Genomic DNA, 27419 nt, shown 5'->3' on the forward strand with positions numbered 1-27419 from the left:
ATTTTTTTTCTTCATACACAAAAGGCCATTTCCCTTAAATACAGTATTGTTTCCGAGTCTGTCTAAATCTATGTTAGTGAGCATTTCTCCTTTGTTGAGATAATCCATCCCGACTCACAGGTGTGGGATACCAAAATGCTGATTAGACAGGATGATGGACTCCCTAAAAAGAGCATTAAACAGCTGCAGCTCATTCAGAATGCTGCAGCTCAGGTTCTGATCGGAACAAAGAGGTCAGAGCATAATACCTCGATTCTAAAGTCTTTATGCTGGCTTCCAGGCAACTTCAGAACAGATTTAAACAGAAGTTGCACTCCCAATCTATAAATCAATATCTGGTTCGGGTCCTGAATAAATGAAAATGCTTATGGTAGATAAACACAGTAGCGCTCTGAGCTTGATGGACCCAGGTCAAATAGTGGAGCACAGAGCCCAAAGCCAGAATAGTGAATTCTTTTTTTTTTTTCCCTCATGCTTTTTTGTGTATGTTTATTTTAAATGGCATTTCTTACACTGTACTTTTAATTGTATATTTTCCCCCTCTGTGATTTAAATGTTTATTTTTTTTCTTTTTAATGTTTTTAATTAAAGCACATTGATTCAACTTGTGTATGAAATATGCTATGTAAATACAGTAAGTTTGCTTTGTTTGTGTGCTTTAGACTGACCATAATAAAAGGCCATTCAGAAATGTGCAGTTTTGCTTGAATGTGGGGATCTGGGGAGAGGAGCAAGGGAATGGGTCAGAAAACTAGTCAGCATGTGGTGTAACCACCATTTGCCTCACACATTTCCACGTGTCTTCTTTTCATAGAGCTGATCGGTTGTTGATTGTGCCCTGTGGAATGTTTGTCCACTTCTCTTTGCAAAGTGTAAAGTTGCTGGATATTGGCAGGAACTGAAACACGCTCTCGTATATGCTGATCCAGAACATCCTAAACATGCTCAATCATTGAGGTGTCCAGGGAGTATGCTGGTCATGCAAGAACTGGGACGTTTTCAGCTTCTGGAAATTGTCTACAGAACCTTGCAACGTGGGGGTGCGCATTTTCATGCTGCAACATGAGGTGATGGTCATGAATGAATGACACAATAATGGGGCTCAGGATCTCATCACAGTATCTCTGTGTATTCAAAATGCCATCAATTAAATGCACCTGTTTTTTGCCCAGAATATACGCTTGCCCTTACCATAACTCACAGGTGTCAAACTCAAGACCCAGGAGGCCAGTTCTGGCCTGCCACGTCGCTTTATGTGGCCATGGAAGCAAATCATGTGCATTAACTCTTGTGATCCTTGCTGTACCAAAATTTTAAATCGTCCATCCATCCATCCATTTTCTTATCCGCTTCACCTCACAAGGGTCGCAGGAGTGCTGGTGCCTATCTCAGCTGTCAATGGGCAGAAGGCAGGGCACACTCTGAACTGGTTGCCAGCCAATCACAATGCTCATAGAGACAACATTTGCATTCACAATCACAATTTAGTGTGCCCAATTAATGTTGCATGTTTTTGGGATGTGGGAGGAAACTGGAGTGTCCGGAAACCCACACAGGCACGGGGAGAACATGCAAACTCCACAAAGACAGTGTCGGTATTGAACACTGAACCTCAAAACTATGAGGCCAATGCCTTACAGCTGCGCCACCGTGTTGTTAAACTATGGCAAGATTGTTTTTTCTACCATTTGCCCTTTATTTGTTGTTGTTTTTCCAGATACTGAATCCTTAACTTCTGATTGCAGAATTTATTATTCATCTACAGTATTGTATATGCAATATATGAGGTGATAAACGATTTCTATGGATTCACAGTCGTAATGGCCCTCTGAGGGAACTCTTAACTACAACGTGAACCAGTACAAAAATGTGTTTGACACCCCTGCAACCCCACAGCCATCTTGGGTCACTCATTCCATAACGTTGACTTCAGTAAACCGCTCACCAACACGACACACACGACACACACACACATGACACACACACACACACACACACACACACACACACACACACGTCTGCCATCTGCCCTAAACAGTGAAAACCAGGATTCATCCAAGAAGAGAACACCTCTCTTAAGTTCCAGACACCAATGAATGTGAGGATTCGCATACACAAGTCAGTTACGACCACGAAGTGCAGTCAAGTCAATGAGCATCTAGTCATAAGCACAACAACCATACAGATGAGCTTCTTTGGAACAGTTTGTGCAGAAATTATTTGGTGATGCAAACAGACTGTTGCAGCAGCTGTCCAGGGGGCTTGTCTCAGATCTTGGTGGTGAACATGCTGGATGTGGAGGTCTTTGACTGGTATGGTTACACGGAGTCTGTGGTTGTGAGCCCAGTTGGATGAACTGCCAAACTGTCTGAAACACCTTTGGAGACATCTTGTGTTTATAGAAATGAATATTCAATTCTTGGGCAACAGCTCTGATGAATATTCCTCCAGTGATTATCCCAAGTCCACAATCTATCAGAACTTGCAGCAACTGTGGCGTTGTGCTTTGTGATAAAAATACACATAGTGGCCTTTTCCTAACTTTGAAAGAGCAGAAAGGCAAGGACGCCAAGCAGGAATTTATCGCAAGCAACGGCTACCTGCACTTGCTTCCTTAGCAATAGCTAAGCGCAGTCTCCATTCTTCAGAGCACCCAGAGAAAATCCACACAGGCATGGGGGAGAACACGCAAACTCCACACACCTGGGGCCAGGATTTGAACCCTGGTCCTCAGAACTGTGAGGCCAACACTCGACAGCCGTTCCGTTGTGGCGACAGTATAATCAGTCATCTATCATTAAATAACATCTTTAACTCATCATTTCAAATTGAGGTGGATAACTGATGGGTATACCTGCATGGTAGTGAAAATAAGTGCACTGAAGAGATTTGGCAATATGCTTAGTAATTTTTAATATTTAACAATAATTATAATAATTTTTCATGGATTAGAATGGAAGAGTCACTGTTTTGTTAAGATTGTTGTGAAGAAACAATCTTATTTTTCATGAACCATACAGGACATCAATTCCGTTCAAAATTGAAGCCATGACAGTGTTAGTGTAGGAACACTATTTCACTAAACAATGACTGGGTTTACTATCTGGTTCCTGGTTCACATACGCTGACTTTGCTCTTCCATTAAAAAGGAAGTTCAGTGTGTGTGTGTGTGTGTGTGCTCGCGTGAATGCGTGTGTGTGTGTGTGTGTGTGGACACGGATCCGTGAGTGCGTATGTATGGATAGGTTGTGCCAACTTTGTTAAAAAAAAATAAAAAATAAACAGAAAAAACTACTCACACACAAACTGTGATCCACACATCCACACAAAAAAGATACAGGTACAGTTTTCATAGTTTCAAATTGTTGGTTGGATTGCACATGTGTATAAATAATTGCCATGTCTATAGCTAACTTAGCTAACAAGCTCTCAGTTTGCTATGTAGCCTTTCTTTAGTGATATGGTAACGCCATGAACCATGATCGAACCATGATCTAGACCAAAGATGCATGTGACATTACCTAAGGATACTTTACGAAGATGCATGTTAATCATGGTCAAGACAGACCGAAGTTTAGTCTATAAATGCTTCTTTATACCCACACATGCAGCAATCGTGCTGACATCAGTGCGGCTCTCCCGCAAGTAGTTTTCCTTTATACTCCAGGACAACCAACGCACACACTTTTTTAAATATGCTGCAGTCCTTCTGTAGGTCAGAAGGGTCACTATAGCTGGTATGGGCTAGGACGACAAAGGGTGGAGTTTCCTCAGCACATTTTTGTCATTTCCAGTCAGTTTTACTTACTTTTCTTTCTTTGACAAGGAACAAAGCAACAACAATAGCGACCTTGGAAGTGTGTATGCTTGAACAAGTGGACCTAAATGACCAGATGATGCATTTAATAATACTACAAAACTGATCGCCGTAGGTGATATGTTGACCCGAGAGGTCCTGTTTTATGTCCACACAATATGTGACTAAAACAGGCCAATCACAAGAGATCAGCTCCTGGGCGATCCCTGTGCAGCAACCTTTATTTAGACATGTTCATGGCAAGCTACGCAGAAGGGCTGCACAGGGCAATGTGTAGGTCACATGATGCAACGCAGGCATTGTCAGAGAGAGTATGAAATGGGCTTTACTATTTCATATTGTTTAGCAGTAATAATTAAATAGGGAGCAGGTGAGGTGAAGAACAACCTCTCTGATGGTGGCAGCCTCACAAAAGTTGAAGGAGCATTAGGTACTGCTTCTTACTGGATTAACTATCCAAGCACAGTCTTCTTAACAGATTACCTATTTTATTATTAAGGATTTACAGACTGGAGAAAAGCAGCAGACACTGCAGAGACTGAATATGCAGAGGGAGACGACACATTCATGGTCCACTAACTGAAGACAAAATCTTGAAGTCAGGTGACTCTGGTGATGGTCATAAAATGTCCCCTCCCAAACCAATCAAATGTAAACATCAGAAATATGAAGGGATGATTGTTGGTATTTGAACTTTGAAGTAAATAAACTTGGTCCACTAGATGGTAGCACAGAGATTATAGCAATATGGGACCATTAAGTAAAGCAGAATTGTAAATGGCAGCTCGTATAAAAATTAAAACAAATCATATCAAGTGTTCAGCAGAAGAGTATAAAGTACAGTTGTAGGTGCCGCCATCTCATTCAGGTAAAGTAGCCAAAGGTCCCCTGCAATCTACTCCATTTGCAAGGTTATGTTATAATCAACCCTAAAAAGGTGACTAAGATATGCAACCTTTTTGTCTCCATTGAACAAAATGTTCACCTCTCCAGAAACTGAATTAAATATTTTTTTATTATTAGATATTTCCACAGCCAAAGATAACTACGATTTGATCCAGCACATCCACGACCCTAGTGAGGATACTTAGGAAAAGAAAATGGATGGATAGTTATTTCTACTATAAACAAATTCATCTTAAACTACTTTAGCCTGAAATGAACCTACACAGTACTTTGATGGGAGTAGGTTTAAATAACACAAGAGCTGTACAATTAATCTAATTTTCGTGATTGTGGCTGCTATGATTAAATGAGCCTGCTCGTGGCCATTTTTTTTATATTTAAAACACGGCGACACAGTGGCCGATGCTAAGGTATTTGAGTTGTGGTGGCTCTGACAGAACTTGAACTGGCCTCACAAATTCATGATATGTTGAGTTTTAGTGATTATTTCATATTTACCATCTTTGAATTGTATGATGTAAGACCCGTTAAAATATTATTAGTGTGACTGCATTCATGGCGATGAATTTACTAACCTAAAACCAAGGAATTCCAGTTGCACAAATTAGAAATAATGCCTGAAAAAATAAAATTCCAAAATTATTTAAATACTTGACAGCAAATCGGAGCAGCCATGCCTGTGTGGAGTTTGCATGTTTTTCACATGCCTGCTTGTGTTTTCCCCAGGCACTCCGGTTTCCTCCCTCATCCCAAAAACAAGCATTAATTGGAGACTCTAAATTGGCTCTAGGTGTGATTGTGAGTGCGACTTTTGTCTGTCTACATGTGCAATGCGATTGGCTGGCAACCAGTTCAGGGTGTACCCTACCTCCTGCCTGATGACAGCTGTGATAGGCTCCAGCACTCCTGGGACGCTCATGAGGATAAGCAGCTCAGTAAATGGATGGATGGATTAAAATACTTATCATTGACATTCCAACAACGCTATTAGGTAGGCTTTTTTAGAGTTTTCCAGTGTTAACATTAAACTGGCAATTTCTAAAACAATGTGTTCAGTAATTAAATATAAAACAAGGGTAATTAATTATGTTGTGCGCTTATGTCTACAGTCAACTCTAAATGAGGCGTCAAATATTTTAAAGTACGCTCAGGAAGGGCAGATTAACATTGTACAGGTTTCCCCTAACGTCATCACAAGACCTCGTCGTGGACAGGATGTTTTGGTGATTAAGGAATTGCAACCTCAACAGCCAGTCACCAGGGGTTGAATGCAATGTTAAGGCTTCATTAATCTCTGGCAATACCCACTGAGGTAAACTCCAAAATAACATCTTAAAGTGGTATTGATGGCCGATGTAGTAATTTTTGAAACTTTTATTTTGAAGCTTGCCCCTACAGCATGTAGGCAGAGAGGCGGCATGTTATGGTAGGATATACTGTATGATCAAAAATCATCTCCGCGGCTGCCTTGACTTCAACTACTCACCTGACCGCAGTGAAAAAAACACTATAATAGAGAGAGGAGAGTATAACCATCAAGGTCTTTGAAATTTGTGCACTTGCACGACTAACGATGATCAAGCAGAACAAAAATGGAGACATAACTGTTAATGAAGAAGAGTACAGTGTTGGGTACAATTTTATTATTATCTATTGTTTATTCTTATTTAAAGGGACACTGTCAAGAAATGGATGATTTTTAGTACGATATTAATGAAAAAACTGCAGTCAATATGGGCCCCTGTGTTTTTTCATCACAAAACATGATTTTGACGTATACAGCTTTTTGAAATTCCTCTTGAGGGGTTTGTTTTCGAGAAGAAGCAGGAAGTGACACAAAGCACAGAACCGGCCCCAAGTGGACTCATTTGTTTCCATTAGTTTTACCTCCGGGAAGGTAGCTCGTTGTTCCTTCGTGTTAGCCAAAATGCCGGCTCGTTGCATTGCTGCAAATTGCTTGAACACTCGGGAGAATGGATTTACCCTTCATAAGTTTGCAAGAGACCCGGTTCGTCGTGAAAAATGGATTGCACGGATGTAGAGGACGAGAGCTTCGTGGGTTACAAATGACAGGTAGGTGTGTATACAGCTACTAAAAAAAAGATAATAGTTTGGGGCGGACAATGTAATCGGTCTCTCATAATGTAATAAAAGATCCGCGTACGAAATCTGTCGATGTGCACGTCGGACGGCGTCGGGCTGCATTGTCGCTTCGCCAGTGTAGACTATGACAAAATATTATAGGTGGATGGGCTTTTATCCTGTGTGCCTCTATCACTCAACACAGACAACATGGCTTAAAGATATTAAAATAAATGAAAATGTTATGCTAAATTATCCCGTCAGGGTTAATCTGCTGTGTCTATGAAAGGAAATCGTTAGCCCTCTGAGGAGTTCAGGCAAGGTCTTCACATCCTGGAAGAGATCTACATCAAAGTGTAATACTAAATGGAAAATGATCAAACTCATGTTCAAACTCATTAAAACAAAAACATGTTTACCATGAGTTGCGTATGTGTGGGTTCGAGAGAGACACTTTTGGCATTACAGTTGCAATATTTCACAAAATACACCAAAGTTATAGAATGTAATGAAATTGTATAATGATGCTATGGCAAATACCTCTTGGATTGGTTGCTAATGTAGCAGAACATCACTCAGTCCAACATAGATGCAAACATAAGGGCAAAACAAATATGTGATGCGAATTCAGAAACAAAAACCACTTGCTCTCACCTTAACAAAGTTGTCAGGGAAGAGCCCCCTTTTGCCATTGAGATCTCCCTCCATCCAGCCATCCTCGTGTATGCAGCACACATTCTTTATGAGATCCCCCTTTCGCAAGGTCAGCTCATCTTCATGGAGTGCTTCGTAGTCAAACTCTACAACAACCTCTGCTCCGGACATCACAGGTTGGAGGGGCATCAAGAAGAAAACAGAAGAGGAGGGAATACGGAGAGGGAACGTAAGAGGAGAGGAAGCCAAAACACAAAGGAGGGACATGGATGGGTCGGATTAAAAAAAAATAAAAAATAGCAGCCGCAGCAAAATGAAAAATACAAAATACATTTTGACAAATTAATGATTATTAAAGTAGTAGATTAATTAAAACAATTTAAATTAACATTTCATGAAAATATTTAACATGGAAGCTGGGTTTAACTATTATTAACTATTTTACTGGATTGGCTGGGTTACTTCAAGTTAGAACCCAACAATCAGCCAATCCAGTTACGCTTTCTTAGTATGTGATGTTATGTGACTAAGAACGCGTAACTTGATTGGCTCGTTGTTAGACGGTGAATTTCAGACAGTGAATTGTAGCCAGTTGAATATCAGATAGCGAATTGTAGCCAGTTGAATCTCAGGAGACTGAAAATATTGCGTTTGAATTTTCAAGGTTGATTTTTTTTATATGGCAAATTTGTTAACATTGAAAATTCAAACTGAAATACAGCGATTGGAAATGTGATCACTTTGAAATAACTGAATTTTACAACAAAATTTTTAATTCAAATCCTGGTGGCACATATTTACTTCCATACAATGTTCTGCAGACCTGTACATGTAACAATTTTATGGACAGATTATATTATTTATAGTCGCGGCAGAGTCAGGGGGCGCGAATTGTTTTCTTCTTGCAAGGGGGAGGGAGGGTGACGGAAAATAATTGAGAAGCACTGCTCAACATGTCGTTCACACTCATGGTGTCACATTGAAACTAAAATTATCACACCTGACCAAGCAGAATAGCATAACTACTCCTATCCACTGTGATCATAACTTATCAAATATCTCAGCTGTAGACAAAAAAAATGATTACGACAAACATGTGGACAGTAATTCCAGACTAACTAGCGATGCATGTCACAACATCAAGAGACGCATCCTTCTTTAGGAAACAGATAAAAGACGTAAAACTGACTGACAGAAGCATACAAAGTGCATTTTTAGAGAATCATACAAAGTACATTTTTAGGTTGAAATAGACTTGAGCAGTTATGTGATAATCACAAACGACACAGATTACAGTGCCTGCAAAGTACCAGTACAAACACATCTTGCCCAAAAATGCAGGATTGACAATTAGCCACCTCAAATCATATTTGTTTACCAGTGTATGCTGTCACTTTGTTTGTGGTTCATCTTACAAAACAATCCATTATATTATGTGTTGTTTTTTAATTCCCCTTTTTGAGATTACATGAGAAGTCTTACTGTACATAGATGTCTCTGCATGATGGTTAAAAAAAAATACAACTGTAAATAAAGAACTCAAATCAATAATCTGGTTTGGTTATTGGGCTTCCTATTGAAGGTATTCTTCCAGTAGTAAAGTAATATGATTTGTGACGATTACAACAATTTCCCGGTCGGTCTTTTTGCCCACAAGATGTGCTAGCATCTGAAGTCAGGGGAAATGCCTTTTAGATTACTGCATATTGAACACAGCCAAAAGCACAATGAATCAGAGCATTTCCTGTCAGTTTAACGCATAGGAGCATAGGTACTCTGATGTCAAAATACTTAATACTTAAGATATTTCATTAATTAGGACAAAGAAAGAAAAGCATACTAACAATAGTACCAAGAATATGGAAGTAGAAGTAGTACAAGTAGGCTCTCTGAAATTCAACTGGCTACAATTCATTGTCTAAAACTCACCATGGGTGCCACCAGGCAGAACACTCAGCCAATCGCAGTTGGACTTTCTTAGTCACATGACGTCACATACTAATAAAGTGTAACTGGATTGGTTGGGTGCTTGGTTCTGACTTGAAGTAACCCAGCCTGGTGGCACAGACGGTGAATTTTAGACAGCGAATTGTAGCCAGTTGAATTGTTAATATTGAAAAGCTACACTGAAATACAGCTATTGAAAATGTGATCGCAATACATTTGAAATTCAAATCCTGTTTTCTCTGGCATCTCAAATTCAAATCCTATTTCACTTTACATTTCAAATTCAAATCCTGGTAGCACTAATCTACTTCCAAACAAGAACTATAAGAAGCATATCAAGATTCTGGCGTGGCCTAGCCAGTCTCCAGACCTAAACCCAATAGAAAATCTTTGGAGGGACGTAAAACTCATTGTTTCTGAGCGACAGCCCATAAACCTATCTGACCTAGTGAAGATCTGTGTGGAGCTTATTTATTTATTCAATACTTCTTTGCAGCTGTATCACACAAATAAATCATTAAAAAAAAAAAGAAAAAATCATGCATTATGATTTCTGGAGTTTTTTTTAGATTATCTCTCACAGTGGACATGCACCTATGAGGAAAATTTCAGACCCCTTGATGATTTACAAGTGGGAGAACTTGCAATATAGTAACGTGCAGCAGGGTGTTCAAATACTTATTTTCTTCACTGTGTATGGCCGTAAGCACTGCATTTTCACTACCAGGCACACTTAAAAGTCTTACATTTTCTCCAAAATGGACGGGGCACCTTATAATGCAGTGCACCGACATCTAAAATCTGTAACTGGGAACATTTACTGCCGACATGGAGCTTATATAGACGAAAAGTGGATATGTGAGAAGATAACATGCAGATGTTATAGAGGTATAGAAGGTATATAATGCCCGGATGTGTTTTGTGCTAAACGTCCATTTTTTTCAGGAAACCCAAAAACAGCACTAATGAAGAAACACCCTTATAAAGCACAGTTTAAACTGCAAGCTATCAATTACACGTAGAAACATGGGAATCAAGCAGCTGTGAGAGAATTCAAGATCAACGAATCCATGGTGCTAAAGTGGATGAAGCAGCAAAATGACCTTCACCAAATCAAGAAGACAAAGCTGAGTTTCCACGGAAACAAGGTAATTTGGCCCGAGTTGGAAGAGCAACTCGAGCAATGGATTAATGTTCAAAGAGCAAAGAACAAACCACCACAGTGAAAAAACAAGAGCAGCAAATGAACTTGGAGCTTGCTATTATTCATCTTCAACCGCTGGACATCGGTGTAAACAAGACGTACAAAGTGAAGTTGCGCGCAGTGTGGGAGGGATGGATGACAAATGGTGAACACAACTCTATTATGACTGGGAGGCAGCACCGGGCAAGTTACGCCACGATTTGTGAATGGATTGTAGATGCTTGGGCTCACGTGTCTGCTTCCACTGTTGTTCTAAAACCCGGCAATATATCTTGGGAGCTGCACGGCAACAAGACTGACAATGATGAGAGGGAACCTTGCGTGTTTGCTGGAGAACTTGCCCAACTGTTAATTTTGGAGACATAAAATGAGGACTTTGATCAATGAGGATTAATCAAAAATATAACTCAAGGTCACTGGCAATCGTATAGTTAAATACTTCAACAAAGTACAACTGAACTCACTGTTTACATTGCTAAATACGTTTTAAGCTAGTGTCACTACATAGCGATATGCTTTGCAGCGCTAAATATGTATGTAAATAGCATTAGAAGAGCATGTTAGTTACTACTTCGCTCATTGTTTTGGTTGTTTTGTTGTCTATCGGTTATGCTGTTTTGTTTGTTGTGGTGTAGCGATTTTGGTTTGGTGTGATACCGTGGATGATGATGGCGTGTTGACTGGTGACTTGCTTGCACTGATGGTAGTGGGGAAAAAAAGTATAAGCTTGGTTTTCTGCTTAGAAAAATAAAGGTATAATTGTGCCTCACTATCTCATGAGGGCCACCATTGCTGCATCCAATAATACGGTGCGCCTTGTGTATGTGTTAAATACTGAAATTCCACCCGGAACGAAGACTGCACCTTTTAACACGATGCACCCTCGCGTCGCGATAATATAGTAAAAATACGGCACATAGAGCAATTATTGTATCTACTCTTTTGCCTCACTTTGTTGATTTTTTTTTTTTAATTATAAAATATGTTCCTTGGCTCCATAGAGGTTGGAATTCACTGCAGATAATCAACAAGAATGGCTGCATCTTTAGAAACAGCCACAAGCAAGAGCAGAAGTTTGCAACGCTATGTAACGTTTGTTGATGGCTTGTGAGCCATATTGCATTAAAGGTGTTTTAACATACCTCAAGCAAGCCTTAAACGAAGTCCTCGTCTGTCCTGAGCACCGGTGACCAACAACATGTTTTGTTTTTCTTCCCTATTTTCTTCTTATAATACAGTCAGCGTGATCGACTTGTGTTGTCATCCCGACAGTAACAAGTATAGTCATGTCGGATTTGAGTTGACAAGAAAAAGCCCAATGATCGTAAAAAACAGGATGTGGTAGTATCAGAATACAAGATTTTATTGTAGTACTTTGACATAATGCAATCATGAAAGAGCAAACTTGTCTTGTAGCCTGAGCCACGCATTAGTTTTGTCGAAGGCATCTTGTCTCTCCCAATGCGCTGACTAAACTAGCTAAAATTCAGATATACTGTGCACGGCGGCGGTGCAGAGAATATGTCTTTCTCCGAGCTGCTCAATGAAGTCATTAGTAGGCTCGGGGAATTAAGATATCAAAATCAGCCAATCGGCAAAAAATGCCTTTTATTGGTAGATCCGATCAAATGTAAAGTCTAATTGTGTGGTACAGTATATTTGGCACATCTGTCTAGCTGGAATTTCATTTTCTTCCAGGACTTTGTTAAAAAGGCGGTGGTTTCCCAGATCACCGTTTTTTTTAAAAGGGGAAGTAAAGGTCTTGACCTTTCCTTGGCAGCTTCCATCATAGTGACAAATGCATCCATTTTGGGCCGTTCAGCAGTGGCATTTTTCCTCAAATGAGAAATCACTGCCTGAAGATCCGGATCAAACTGTAATGTCTCAAAATCATGAGAACATTCGCATTGGATCATGCCACTGTACGTTTGCCCCAGTTGCAGTGCTTTTATCTCAGACAGCATGTCATCTCCAAAATCTTCCTGGGCAATTTGTTTGAATGCATCCTGGAGTGTTAAAGAAGGGCTCACCTTTCTCAACTTATTACTCATGATATATTTGCCGTTTAAAATATATAATATATAATCTTCTTTTACTTTGGTTTCTCCCGTTAGGTGTTGTCACAGCGTGTCATCTTAGATTAACGAATATTTGTTTGGGACAGCTTGACGCCGGATAATAATAACATAATCTAATTATATATACAAGTGTTGGCATCACAGTTCTGCGCTTCAGGATTCGATGCCGGCCCCCGTCTGTGTGGAGTTTACATGTTCTACCCCTGCCTGCGTGGGGTTTTTCTGGGCACAGGCTCCAGCACTCCCGCAATCGTTGTGAGGATATGCAGCAAAGAAAATGGCTGAATAGATGAAATAATACTATTATAAATAATGTTCTACCGAAGTAAAACAAAATATATGTTCGTGAAGGAGAGGGGCGGAGGAGGAAGAGTGAAAGTCTAGGGAGAAGAGATAGCGAGGGTGGACGACTTCAAATACTTGGGGTCAAGAATGCAGAGCACTGGTGAGTGTGGTAAGAAAGTGAAGATACGGGTATGAGCGGAATGGAACAGTTGGCTAGTTGACAGAAGAGTCTCTGCTAAGATGAAGGGCAAGGTTTATAAAACAGTGGTGAGGCCGGCACAATGTACGGATTAGAGACAGTGACTTTGAAGAAACAGGAAGCAGAACTGGAGGTAGCAGAAATGAAGATGCTGAGGTTCTTGCTTGGTGTGAACAGGTTGGATTGGATGAAAAATTAGCTCATTAAAAGGACAGCCAAAGTTGGATGTTTTGGAGACAAGGTTAGAGAGAGCAGATTTTGATGGTTTGGACAGCTCCAGAGGCGAGAGAGTGAGTATATTGGTAAAAGGGTGCTGAGGATGGATCTGCCAAGCAAAAGAGCAAGAAGAAGACCAAAGAAAAGGTGGATGGATGTTGTGAGGGAGGAAATGAAGACAGTGGGTGTTGAGAGGAGGATGCACGAGATAGGCTTAGATGGAAAAAGATGACACGCTGTGGCGACCCCTAACGGGGCAAGCCGAAAGAAAAAGAAGAAGATAAATAATGTACTATAATAAATAAATAAATTGTTTGCATAATACATAATTTTTTAGGGTGTTTTGGCTTTTGGTCTTCAGTTGGGTTTTCAGGTTAAGTCAAGCTTATTCATTTTATTGCATCACTACACTATACTATCAGGCTGCTTCAATGCTGCAAAATGTGGTGCTATTGGCACTCTACCTACAGTACAACTGCTGCAAAATAACCTAAAAAAATAATCAGCCCCAAAGCTTGAAAGTCCAATGGAAGGCGTATGAGGTAATGTGACTTTCTTGTCCCGTTGATCGGTGAACTGGACTTAAACATCACTCATGCTTTAACTGGATTGGAGCAAATAGCGCCCAATGTGGAAGTTGTAGTTTCAAGAATGAAATAGTTGACAAATAAGCAATAACTGATTAATAAAAGTAGCAAGCAGCATTTAGATCATTGTAATAAGTGAAAGTTTTACTTCTTAACAGCTGAAGCCGTAGAAGTGTTTTTTTTTTACTCTAGTCTAGTCAACTACTGTGACTCCAAGGTAAGTAATGAACGGATCAGCGGAACCTTGGGCCGATGCACTCTTATATTCGTCTGCGAATATTCAGATATTATATCGGTTTGGGGATGGTGGAATGGATCTACTGTAGGTGTGAGCGTTCAGGGAGTACGAAACACCTTATGACCACCACCACCACTCAACCCCCTCCAGGAAAAACTCATTGGATCTAGTTGATTCATGTAAATGCCCTATTTTAAACTCAAAACAGCTAATTTTGCCCGAAGGAAACTGAATTTCATGCGTGAATACAACAATTTGGAATGTCCTGAAAAATAAAAGATTTCTGTACTGAGGAATAGTCTTTGAAAAGGCAGGTGTAGGGTATCAACAGTGAACGCTGTGAAGAAACACAAAGAGACCAATCACGACCAAGATTCACCTCTACCAAAGTGATGTAAAGGCCAAAGTACTGTAATGACAAAGAAAGGATTTACTACTGAACCAAAACACACAAGCTCATCTGTGAAGCATGCTGGATGTAATGTCATGGCTTGAGCTTGCTGGTTGCTTCTGGAACAGGCTCACAGATCTTTACTAATGATGTAACTGATGATGTTGGCTGCAGAATTCATTCTGAACTTTACAAAACCCTTTTGTCTGGCAATTTACAGAAAAATGCTTAATCTGGAGAAGTGTCATCATACAGTGAGACATTGAGCAAAAAACACACTACCAAAACAACAAAAGACTTCCTCAGGGGGAAAAACTGCAACGTCTTACACTGGCCAAGTCAATCACCAGACGTTAACCCAATAGTGAGCATTTTACCTCCTGAATAGGAGAGTTAAGTGAGAAACCCACTGAAACAAATAAGAACTAAAAGAGACTGGAGGTCAGGAAATCAGAAACAATCTGTTCAAGTCAAAGGGTCATATGATTGATGCAAAAATTGCAACCATGTGTTATCCCATAAAATACTGTCCTTCACTTTATATTAATTTATTAAATGAAAAACAGGTGGCTTCAAACAAAAAGGTGTTCTGCCCCGAGTTGTTCAACATATCTAGATGTAAATAGCCTAACAAGAAGACATGCTCCTGCCTAATGGCAGTAAACAAAAAGCTGTCTTAACTTTGTTAAATTAATGACGAGCTGCCTCGGTGCAACACTTGAAATATATATTGTGCAAAAGTGGTTTTCATGATGTGTAAAAGTCTGACATCTTCCTTCCTGCTCTGAGCCTCAGCCTCCACCATCCGGAGCTTCAGTGTCGTCAACTCTCCGGCAATTGCATGAATGAAACAATAAAATTTATAATATGCAAACACTGAGGCAGCAAACAAGTAAAATAGGTGGTTCCACTTTTGCACTGATGGTTTTAAGCATTTATTTTAGTCTTTAAACCAACGTAAGAGCCAATGACGGGTTGAAAAAAAGAAAAAAAGCATAACATCGAGCTAAACCTTCACCGTAGCAACTTTACATCGCAGTGAAATGGGAGAACATTGACATCAATGTCTCACAGTGTCAGAAACCCTGATTGGTGAGTAAGGAAAGGAATCAACGTTTTGTAGTATTTGGTTGTAATTCATCCAGTCATCCATCCATCCATTTTCTTAGCCACTTATCCTCACAAGGTTTGCGAGGAGTGCTGGAGCCAATCCCAGCTGTCAACGGGCAGGAGGCGGGGTACACATTGAACTGGTTGCCAGCCAACCATAGGGAAAATTGAGACAAACAGCCACACTCACAATCACACCTAGGGGCAATTTAGAGTGTCCAATTAATGTTGCATGTTTTTGTGATGTGGGAGGAAACAGGAGTGTCCGGAGAAAACCCACACAGGCACGAGGAGAACATGGAAAGTCCACACAGGTGGGTCCGTAATTGAACCCCGACCTAAGTACTGTGAGGCCAACGCTTTCAAGCTGAGCCACCGTGCCTGTGTTGTATTCATTAAAAAAAAATAAAATGAAAATGAAAAAAAAAAAAAAAAAAGAATCAATGGCGTCGTGTGAAATTACTTTGTGTTTCAAAATGCTAAGTTGTGGTGTGTACAAAAAAATAAATAAATAAAAATCTACCAACTTAAATGATGGATGTCACATTAAAACATTTGACATGATAAAATAGTCTCACATATCTACTTTAACACTGCTATATTTAGCTTTTAGCTGACACAATGAATATTAAGTCAACTGGATTAGTTCCACACACGCCTTTTAGTTCATAGGTTTCATATTCATATTCGTTGTCAAGAACCCCAAATCATCTGTTCATTTTAGTGGATAGTGTGTCCTGCTAAGAAAATAGATGTTCATCATTTGGAAAATTGAAACCATGCAAACTTTTTTGACCCAGATACCTAAACTAATGGCGAATCGTTTGGATTCAGAATTGAAATGAGGAATCGGGACTGAAGTTACTCAAAATTCAAATGATGCCCAACCATAACTGTGTCTTATGATTGCATTCAATAAAAGTCAGCTGATGCAAACAAATATTCATAGTCACGAACAAATACTTCAAGGAACTTGAAGTAATATTTTGGCGCATTAACATTGAAGTAACATTGACTAACATTACTATGACAAGCACGAATAATTATATTTTATTTTATTTTTATTGGGGTCGCATTACATTACATTAAATAACTTTTGTCGACGTGTACTTTTTGTTAATGGGTAATTTTTCAAGGCAGAGGGAAAGAAGAGTGCAGGGAAAATTTCAGGGCCACACATGTGAAACAATCACCTTGCTCCCTATCCTTCCCACTCTAACACAATCATTAACATGGAAACTGACTATTTGTCGTATTTGTTCCTGCTTAGAGGGGTCGCATATGTGGTAGGTATTGTGCGACAAGCTTAACCAAGCAAGACACAGGAACATGCAGAGCTGCTTTTCTGTATAAAAGCCGTAACTCTCCGGCTCTCGTTTGTTTACACACATTGCTTTCTGTTAGGATGTGCACATTTCACAAACCCCACAGCTTCAACTTGGCAAACCTAATTACTTTTCTTTACTTGAGCTCAGTTATTAAACAAGTCTGACATTCCACAAAAAATTGTTTCGATAGCAAACCAAACACACAAAGCTACAAGGAGGCAAAATGTCTACTCCAAGTCAGAAATAAAAAACCCAATGTCAAGGAATCGCCAAATTTCTAGTCCCGAACATAAAAAACAAGCAACAACTGCTCACTGAGTGTTGTGATGTGGTATGAGGAGGTAAAATCCTGCTGCTTTTTATTACCTCTTCTAAAACACAAACTCTTAGTCACCATAATGTTGCATTAGTCGACCCTGTCTGTAGTAGTTTATTTGTATAGCCTTTGATCACAAAATAAAAAGATTCAAAGGCCTTCTCAGGCTCACACAGGGCTGGGCGATAGGACATCAATTTAGGCGTAAAAATCATTGTGGAAGCATTTCTGAATGGTTGTTGTTTTCATGAATATAATCATTGTAGAGTCGTGTTACATTATCAACTGTTCAAATAGATTTTATAAGACTGACGCAAACGTTTTTACCGCATACCCCAGAAACCTGAAGCTTGTTATAAGCCTTGAATCGCATCAATTAAGAAGGCCACTCATTGAAAATAACAATACATCAGTCATGTCATTGGTACTGTAACTTTAAAATAAAGATTTTTATCAGATATCATTTAAGGTTGTTCATATCGGCAATTTTAAACAAAGGCCCACGGCCGAGAGCGAGCGAACTCCGGGCCGGCAGCCAGCTGCGAACGCCGGGGTGGCAGCTGGCCACGGACACTTTGTGTCCCGTGCGTAGGCCTACAAGTAGTCAAACTCCGCGTCATTCCCGTCCAAAGAACCATCCGAATATTCAACATTATTGACAGTCACAGGTTCAAATTTGTATGGACGTAATCCACCGTCTTCCTGATCAACCGATACTTCTATTTCTTCATCAGGTGAGGATAAATCCAAAAAATCAGCGCTGACAATAACTATGTAGGAACGTAACAGAGCAATCCGCGCACATAGGTCATGTGACTCGCCAAATGTCAGCGACTGGTAACATTCAAAATTGCCGATATAAACAACCTAAAATTATATCTGATGAAAATCTTTATTTTAAAGTTATAGTACTAATGACATGACCTATCTGATACATTATTTTCAATGACTGACCTTCCCCTTTAATCTTAACAAATCAAACCTACTGATAACGACCGTTTACCTTTGACACTTTATACAGTGTAGAATACTAAGTATTCGAACACCCTGCTATATTGCAAGTTGTCCCATTTAGAAATTATGTAGGGGTCTGACATTTTCATCTGAGGTGCATCTCCACTGTGTAAGAGATAATCTAAAAATAAAAATCCAGAAATCACAATGTATGATTTAACGATTTGTGTGATACAGCTGCAAAAAAGTATTTGATCACCTCTGTATGAGCTACAATTCTGACCCTCAAAGACCTGTTAATCCGCCTTTGAAATTCCACCTACACTCCATGTATTACCCTGAATCAGATGCACCTGTGTGAGGTCATTAGCTGCATAAAGACACCTGTCCACCCCATATAATCAGTAAGACTCAAACTTGTAACATGGCTAAGACCAAAGAGCTGTCCAAAGACACCAGAGACAAAATTGTACAACTCCACACAGCTGGAAAGGGGTACGGAGAAATTACCAAGAAGCTTGGTGAAAAAAGGTCCACTGTTGGAGCAATCATTACAAAATGGAAGAAGCTAAACATGATGGTCAATCTCAATCAGAGTGGAGCCCCATGCAAGATATCAACTCGTGGAGTCTCAATGATCCTTAGAAAGGTGAGGAATCAGCCCAGGACAACAAGACAGGACTTGGTCAATGACCTGAAAAGAGCTGGGACCACCTTTCAAAGGTGACTGTTGGTAATGCACCAAGAGGTCATGGTTTGAAATCATGCATGGCACGGAAGGTTCCCCTGCCTAAACCAGCACATCAAGACCCGTTATAAGTTTGCCAATGACCATTTGGACGATACAGAGGAATCATGGGAGAAGGTTTTGTGGTTAGATGGGACCAAAATTAAACTTTTGGGGCATAATTCCACTAACCGTGTTTGGAGGAAGACGAATGATGCATTCCATCCCAAGAACACCATCCCTACCGTGAAGCATGGGGTTGGTAGCATCATGCTTTGGGGGTGTTTTTCTGCACATGGGGCAGGACGACTGCACTGTATTAAGGAGAGGATGACCTCGGCCATTAGAGATGAAAGTGGACTTTTGTGAAAATTCCTGAAAATACAAATGTGAGCACTAAAGAGTCCGGAGACATTAGCAGCCCCCCCGGGAAATTTTGGAAAAAATGGATGGCTGTGGTGCATTCCGGCGAGATCTGTAAACAAAATTCAGACAAAAATTGAAAGTAAAATTTCTAAATCCCGACCAAAAATAAATAAATAAATAAGAAAAATTGGGCAGAAGTTCCCCAAGGACCAAGCCCAGATTTTTTTGCCCCCCATCCTCCTATCACTGGATAGCACAAGTACATAGTACTCGTGTTAGTGCCTCAACATGGCTACGCTTGTGAAAGCAAAACAACGAACTCAAACGCATGTTCATTCAAAGTTGTTAACTAATATCCGGATTAATTTTAGGCAATTTTTCCTCATTCTTCATGAAAATTTTAAAATCCAGAATTCCGGGAAAATCCGGAGGACTTTCATCCCTGGCCATGTATTGTGAGATTTTGGGGAACAACCTCTTTCCCTCAGTCAGAGCAGTGAAGATGGGTCGTGTCTGGGTCTTTCAACTTGACAATGACCCGAAGTGCACACCCAGGAAAACCAAGGAGTGGCTCCGTAAGAAGCATATCAAGGTTCTGGCATGGCCTAGCCAGTCTCCAGACCTAAAGCCAATAGAAAATCTTTGGAGGGAGCTAAAACTCAGTGTTTCTCAGCAACAGCCCAGAAACCTGTCTGACCTAGTGAAGATCTATATGGAGGAGTTGCCCAAAATCCCTCTTGCAGTGTGTGCAAACCAGGTGAACAACTACAGGAAATGTTTGACCTCTAATTCCAAATAAAGGCTACTGTACCAAATATTAAAATTGTTTTTTTCAGGTGTTCAAATACTTATTTGCAGCTGTATCACACAAATAAATCATTTAAAAAAAAGAAAAGAAAAAAATCATGCATTATGATTTCTGGAGTTTTTTTTAGATTATCTCTCACAGTGGACATGCACCTACGATGAAAATTTCAGACCCCTTCATGATTTCTAAGTGGGAGAACTTGCAATATAGCGGGGCGTTAAAATACTTATTTTCTTGACTATATGGTATGACAAATAAGTTAATTACGTTTTTAATATATTATATTAGATACCATGTTGTTCTTACTCAATTTTTATAAGTATACAATATTTGAGTGCAGGAAGACAAATAAAGTAAGAATTTTATTAATGTGTTTATTGTGAATGACAAACATTTTGAATCTTTAATATTGTTCATATTAGGCTCTAACAGCAATCACAAAACCTGTCTTGAATACACTCCATATGTAATTATACATCCATCCATCAATTTCAAATTCACGGGCGACCCTATTACAACCTATCTTCCAGGAAAGATACATCTAATATAAAATATTGGGTAAAAAAAAAAACAGGTTCTATTTAGATTCACTTTATGAGGAATTTATATTTTACCCTAAAACATTTGACATCAGTCTGGATACTGCAGGCTGGGCAAGAGGTGGAGCTCTATTTGTTCAAAATGGTTTGCTGCATATCTTTGCTTCCCCTGTATCTGACAATTAACTTGCAAACTGTGATACTGTTAAGTCACAATGAAAACTAGATAGTGATGAGTCTTTTTCGTTCAGTAATTACTTTGTGTCTACTTGAGTGATAACGGGACTTTCAGAAATGTTGCTTGCTATGCACCATTGAGGCGTTCATGCTAGGATTAGTGCATAGACCAGTGCAAAAATCCAGATGCTTATTTCCCCTCTGAACTTGCACTCTGGATGTGATACATTCCAATAATGATAGTTTGTACCAGTAGCTATATTATTTTTTTTTTATATGACACAAACTATTTATTGTTGCAGATTACAAAATACAGGCTTCCCTTTTTTTATTGGGGTAAAACATGCTAAAAAAAAAAATAGATCCCAATATTACGTTTTTTTTTTTTTGTTTCAATAAAACATCTAGAGGAAGAATAATAAAACCAGCTTTTTCAGAAGGCCTTCTTCTATATATACACACACGGACGAAAAAAAAAAAACTTTGATGCAATCACTGAAAGAAGACATAAAATCAGCATGTGCCTAGTCTCGAGCTGTGCAGTATAACGATATACATCATACTGCCTTATAAAGACATCTATCAAACCATACAACCCGTTATCGCTGACGTGAGCTGAGACATCAGGAAATCTTCAATTTGGCGCCAAGCAGCATCTGGTCTTGCCTTTCCTGATGAGGTGCTCCCCGCAGCTCAAGAGCATCACCAAGATCGTACACATGTAGTTTGGAGTCACCTCTGAATTTTTGTGCGCACTTCTCTGCTGACGCACATAAAAATACTTGGCCATGGCTTCCATTCATCCATTGTCTGTCCCACTTATACTCACCAGGGTCGCAGATTGCCGGAGCCTATTCCAGCTATCTTTGGGCGAAGGGTGAGATACATCCTGAACTGGTCAGGAGTCAATCGCAGTGCATATAAAACCAAATGAAAACATTTTCACTCACATTCACACCTACAGGCAAGAGTTTTCAATTGACCAACCATGCACGTTTTTGAGAGGTGTGAGTAAACTGGAGTACCAAGAGAACACCCATGCAGGCACAGGGAGAACATACTACAAACTCTGCACAAGTGGATGTGAAACCCATTCTCAATTTTATTTTTATACATACACATACACATACACACACACACACACACACACACACACACACATGGTTCCATCCCGGCCCCGCTTGTGTGGAGTTTGCATGTTCTCCTCGTGCCCGCATGGGTTTTCTCCGGGCACTCCGGTTTCCTCCCACATCCCAAAAACATGCAACATTAATTGGACACTCTAAATTGCTCTGAGGTGTGAGTGCACCTGTTGTCTGTCTCCATTTGCCCTACAATTGGCTGGCAGCCAGTTCAGGGTGTACCCTACCTCTTGCCTGTTGACAGCTAGGTTAGGCTCCAGTGCTCCCACGACCCTTGTGAGGATAAGCGACTTGGAAAATGGATGGATGATTGATATATATAGAGATATACACACACACGAAACTGTTTTTAACCTCCTCCTGATTTCTGTTTTTTTTCCTCTATCACAAATAAAGATTTCAAATCATCCAACCAATTTCAAAATCACTCAGACAACACAAGGAATTGCAAAATACAGATTTTAATTCAATTTATTAAAGCACAAAAAACATCTCCAATCTTTTCCGACCCTCTGTGAAAAAGTAATCCCCCCCCCATCCACAGAAATTCAAAAAGAAATGTGAAAAAAAAGTATTTGAAATTCATCAGTCTGGAAAAGGTTACCAAGCCATTTCCAAGGCTTTGGGGTTCCAGTGAACCACTATCAGAGCCATTTTCCACAAATGGAGAAAACTGGGAACACTGGTGAACCTTCCAAGGAGTGGACGATCAACTAAAATTACTCGAAGAGTGCAATGACGACTCACCCAGGAGATCACACAAGAACCTTGAAACACATCTAAAGACCCGCAGGCCTTGCTGGCCTCTGTTAAGGTCAGTGTTCATGACTACCAAAAAAATGGCATCCATGGGAGAGTTCCCAGGCAAAAACCCGTGCTGTTAGCATTGAATACATCTCACATTTGCGAAAATAAATAAATAAATTAAAAGAAATTTTAAAAAAAAAATGTATTATCCTCAAGACCAGAGAAACATTCTGTGGATTGATAAGTCAAAAATTTTACTTTTTGAGAGGTCTGGATGCCATTACATCTGAGACAGACAGATCAGGAGTCAAACTTTGACAGCTGAGAGATAACATAAGTATGAACGTACGCACGCACACAACTTTACTCCACTCATGTTTCTTGGGGCCCAAGGTGAAGAGAGAAGAATAAAGTTTCAAAAATCACAAACGAAAAAGGTAATCTTTTCCAATGTGTGTTAGCTTGTGACAGCGCCAGCATGATTCAGTTAGAGTCGAGTGTCCAAGAGAGCAGCTCTGTCGTGCCATACAAACCAAGATACAGGGAGTACATCACGGGTAAAGATTGACATCCCTTCTACCCAATGGGATGCCAGAAAGATGCTACGACGATAGCAAAGGTGAGAGCAGCTCTATCGTGCCACACAAACCAAGATACAGGATGTTTACGGTCGGTGGAATTGCGAGTATCCAGAGCTTATTTTTTTCCTTTCGTATCCTGAATTTCCTTTGTAACTAGACAATAATTTTCTGAGGAGGCATCTTGTAACCTGAATTTTTCATTACTCTTTATGTTCATAAGTAGAGATATGACTGTATAAAAAAACCTTCTCTAAGTCAGTTGGGACAAGTTCCACCTAAACCACAACTACCTGTATAATGAAGGACAACAGATATAGAAAATGGATTCAAAGTTGATATATTAGTGCATAAATTTACAGAGGGAGTCAGACAGAGAGATAGAGAGACAGACTGACAGACAGACAGACGGGCAGACAGAGACAGAGAGAGAACAGAATAATCCAGAATCAGACACATCACGGGGAGAGAACACAAGACTACAGACACACACAAAAACACATGGACACACATTAGACATGTTCAAACACAGCTGAAATACCCTCAGCCAAATGAGAAAATGCATACCTTTAATATGAAGTACATTATCAAGAATGAAGGGTTCAAAGGAACATTTAGCTACAAAACAATTTTGAAAAGTTATGCTGATGTTAGGGGTTAGTTTTTTTTCTTTTTAAGTTTTATTGTCAAAAAAAAAAAAAATTCACACAGCGTGAAAATCAACAGAATTAAGACACTCATAAAATGCTAGCTCAAGTTACACTTGGGGATGTCATTTTTAAAAAATCAGAACCTAAATGGCACTTTCAAATATTTGCGTTTTAGTCTTTGAAAACTACAGTTCTTATCGGTTTTCAGTTAGAATGTGCACCATGACAGCGTAAGATTGGAATTTGATATCCTCTGATGCAAACAAGGCCTTGATTTTTTGTACATGCTGTATAAATCAGATATTTGTCAATGCAATTGGAGAGAAAGGGGACAATTCAGCTAAACTCTCATCGCACAATGGACTACCTCAATACAAGCAGATCAATGAACTATTCAGTCTACCCAAACAATAAATGCGCGGAAACTCAAAATTGCCTTATGAAGATACCAAAAAAGTCAGCCTTTTTCTAAGTATGTGCAGTACTTTTTAAAACTATGTCTCAAGTCATGTCTTTTTTTTCCCTATATGCTATGGTCCATTATTTTACACCAGTTATACAGGAAGACACACAAAGAGCTTTAATCTCATAAAAATACCTTTCGCCAACCATGTAAGGTTTAGAACCTGTTTTGCAACATAGCAAAGTTCCTGAACTGCACACAACCACATGCACATCTTTGATACACACAACACGTCTCAAGAGATGCAGTAGGAAGGTTGCATAACTCAGTGCAGAAGACTTGAAATACAACTGGGCATGTTATATTTAAAGCAACACAAACGAAATAAAAGCCTAATTTGCCACCAAACAAACCTAATAAACCACGATAGGGTGATGTTTTGGAATGGAATATAAAAGCAACAGTATGAACATTCTGAGCAGGAGTAAACTTGCACTGAAAACAAAAAGCAATGATGTGATCAGATCTTCCGGATAAAAGAAAATACACAGTCAGTGTGTATCCTCTTGTAACAACTCTCTTGGGCAATTACTCCATTTAACTGTTTTATTTCAGTGTGTAGTTTAAATTGTATCCGCTTGATTTTGGTTCTTACTGCTGCCAGTGTTTTATTTTTAAGCATCTTTTAACATTATTAGGCTGCAATATGTCTCCATTTGTGCTTGCAGTTTGTTTTGTGTTTTTAATGTTTGGAGGTTTCCCCTGTAGTGACAGAATGTATGCAAATGCAGCAATGTTGTAAGCTTTCAAAACAAATTTCCCTCAGGTATATAATTAAACACATCCTGATCCTGAAAATATTGATCATTCACTTCCTGCTTTTTAATGCTGTAATCGGACTGTATGTGTAACAAATTGTTTCAAGATAATGCTGTCCACTCACCAAACGACCCAATAAAATCATTTTGACAGGCAGACTTGTTTGTCTCCATCTAAGCGCTCACACCCGAAAAAGAAAAAAAACACACTATAAAAGTGGGTATTTCAATTCGGTTGTGCGGAGCTTTCTAATTAATAACTAAAAGTAAATTCAAATCTGGATCTTAACCTTTGCACTGAAATCAACTCAAATTGCCTTTCCATTGACTTGGAGTAACTCAGCAGTGCTGAGTTTGATTCACATACACTTCCAACTTTACTGAGTCCAGAATTATGAAAAAGTATGCTTTGTTCTTAAGTAATCTGGTTGCAGGATGTGGTTTAGTTGCAATGGCAGCAGCTTTTACATTGTTTACGTCAACACAGAGAGAAATGCAGACAACCCAGGTTAAGGAGGAGGCGTTTATTCTGTTGACTTTGTTAGCTTGCTAGGCTCCCAGGCTAAGCTAACTTAAGTGGATTGTTTACTTTAACCACCTTTCGTCAACCCCCATCTGAATGATTTAAGACCTAAGCCTTGAAGGCTTGAAAGCTTGACGTGGGGTTTACTTGGGTACGCTGTGATGAAAAGAAACGTTTGACACTTAAAACACACGCAGACAACACAAGCGCCACATCATGGAAAACTCACCCATTCCTTTCCTTCGAACCGCCTTTGCTATCAAACGTTGCCAATCGCTTATTCAGCAGGCTCGCGGATCGAGCTAGCGACCTCCAAGCCAGGTAGATGGGCGTATAAACGGTTAACAACTACGATGTGATTGTATTGAGGGGTGGGGGAGATAGTCGTATATCCATTCGCCCTTGCCCAAGTAGCAGCCACCCGTCTTCTCTCCTGGCGGTGTTTCAAGAGTATTGTGCAGGAAGTTGAACAGGAGTCTCCACCTTTCTTGGACTTGCCTCCATTGGGCTGCGAGCGGCTGCCGCTGCGTGCTGCCTGCCACCCAAAATACGAAACAGCACGAAACTTCGCGATGATTCAACGCGGGGGCCAAAGACCCGCGAGAGCGATGTTGGAATTTGGATCCCTCATATATAATCGATTCCTTCGGCAAATTTAATCACGCATCAATATGTGTCTGCTATGCCAGGTAACCCTGAAATTTACTGTTTATCTCAGGTGGCAAAAGTAGAAAATACAGATACTTGTGTAAAAAGAATAACAAGAACAAAGGTGTTGGAAAAGAATAGTACTTCAATTCCTGAACTTGTACAAAATATATTTTTAAAAAAACAGTAGGAAAATAAATGTTGACAAATTACTGTTACTGTCAATAACATGCCATGTAAAACACATTGACTTAACTTGTGTATGAAATGTGCTAGACCCGTGGAGATCATTAAAAACAATCTTTAGATTTTTATGAATTTGTATACTGCTTATTTTCATTTCTAAACATTTCTTTGAATCTTAAAAAAAAACATTAAGGGGAACAATTTTTTTTACCACATTTACAAGATAATTTGTGTTGGAACTTTTTCGAGCTATTCTAGCTGGCCTTTGACACCTGGCAATGGAGGCAGCTGTAATTCTCATTTAGATTTCATAATAAAATATAATTTGCTTCAATTAGATCACTGCTATTCCGAATTTAAATATGCATAACAACAGTACTCTGATTGGTCCAGCTGGGTTCATAGCAACGTCCTTTGAACCCTTCAGTGTGGTGTCTTACCATTATTGTGAATTAGAATTCGCCAAGTGTTGAATTGCCCACTAAAAAAGAACCAGGAAGGGAAGGTGATGTGGGTTAAAAATAAAAATAGGACGATGTTTTAAGGTTCCTATTATACTTGAACATCCCTTAATCTAAATCGCCCAATCTGACAAAGAAAAACTCGAAACTCAAATGTATTTAAAAAAAGAAAGCTTGAGACAAGATCACAGATGGGGGGATCCCCCTTTTCGGATGAAGGTGCTGCAATGGATGTTGAGTGGGAAAAAATTATGCAATATGTGTGCAATCCTAGTTTATCGGTCCAACTACTCAACAGATGATGGTGCATGCACCATCTCCTGCTGCAAGATCC

At 39.5% G+C, this 27419-nt stretch overlaps 1 protein-coding gene across 1 annotated transcript in view; it reads right to left on the bottom strand.

The window, feature by feature from the left end:
- The window catches only part of cd2ap (CD2-associated protein), a 65875-nt gene extending 38945 nt beyond the window's left edge, over positions 1 to 26930 (bottom strand). The window contains exons 1-2 of the mRNA XM_061812453.1: positions 26020 to 26930; positions 7460 to 7617 (exon numbers count right to left, since the gene is read on the bottom strand). Of these exons, the coding sequence (XP_061668437.1) occupies positions 7460 to 7617; positions 26020 to 26023 (162 nt within the window). The 5' untranslated portion in view covers positions 26024 to 26930. The remainder of the gene's footprint in view (positions 1 to 7459; positions 7618 to 26019) is intronic.
- Positions 26931 to 27419: the final 489 nt, after the last annotated feature.

The sequence above is a fragment of the Syngnathoides biaculeatus genome, chromosome 23 (genome assembly GCF_019802595.1).
Source record: "Syngnathoides biaculeatus isolate LvHL_M chromosome 23, ASM1980259v1, whole genome shotgun sequence".
NCBI classification, from domain to species: Eukaryota; Metazoa; Chordata; class Actinopteri; order Syngnathiformes; family Syngnathidae; genus Syngnathoides; species Syngnathoides biaculeatus.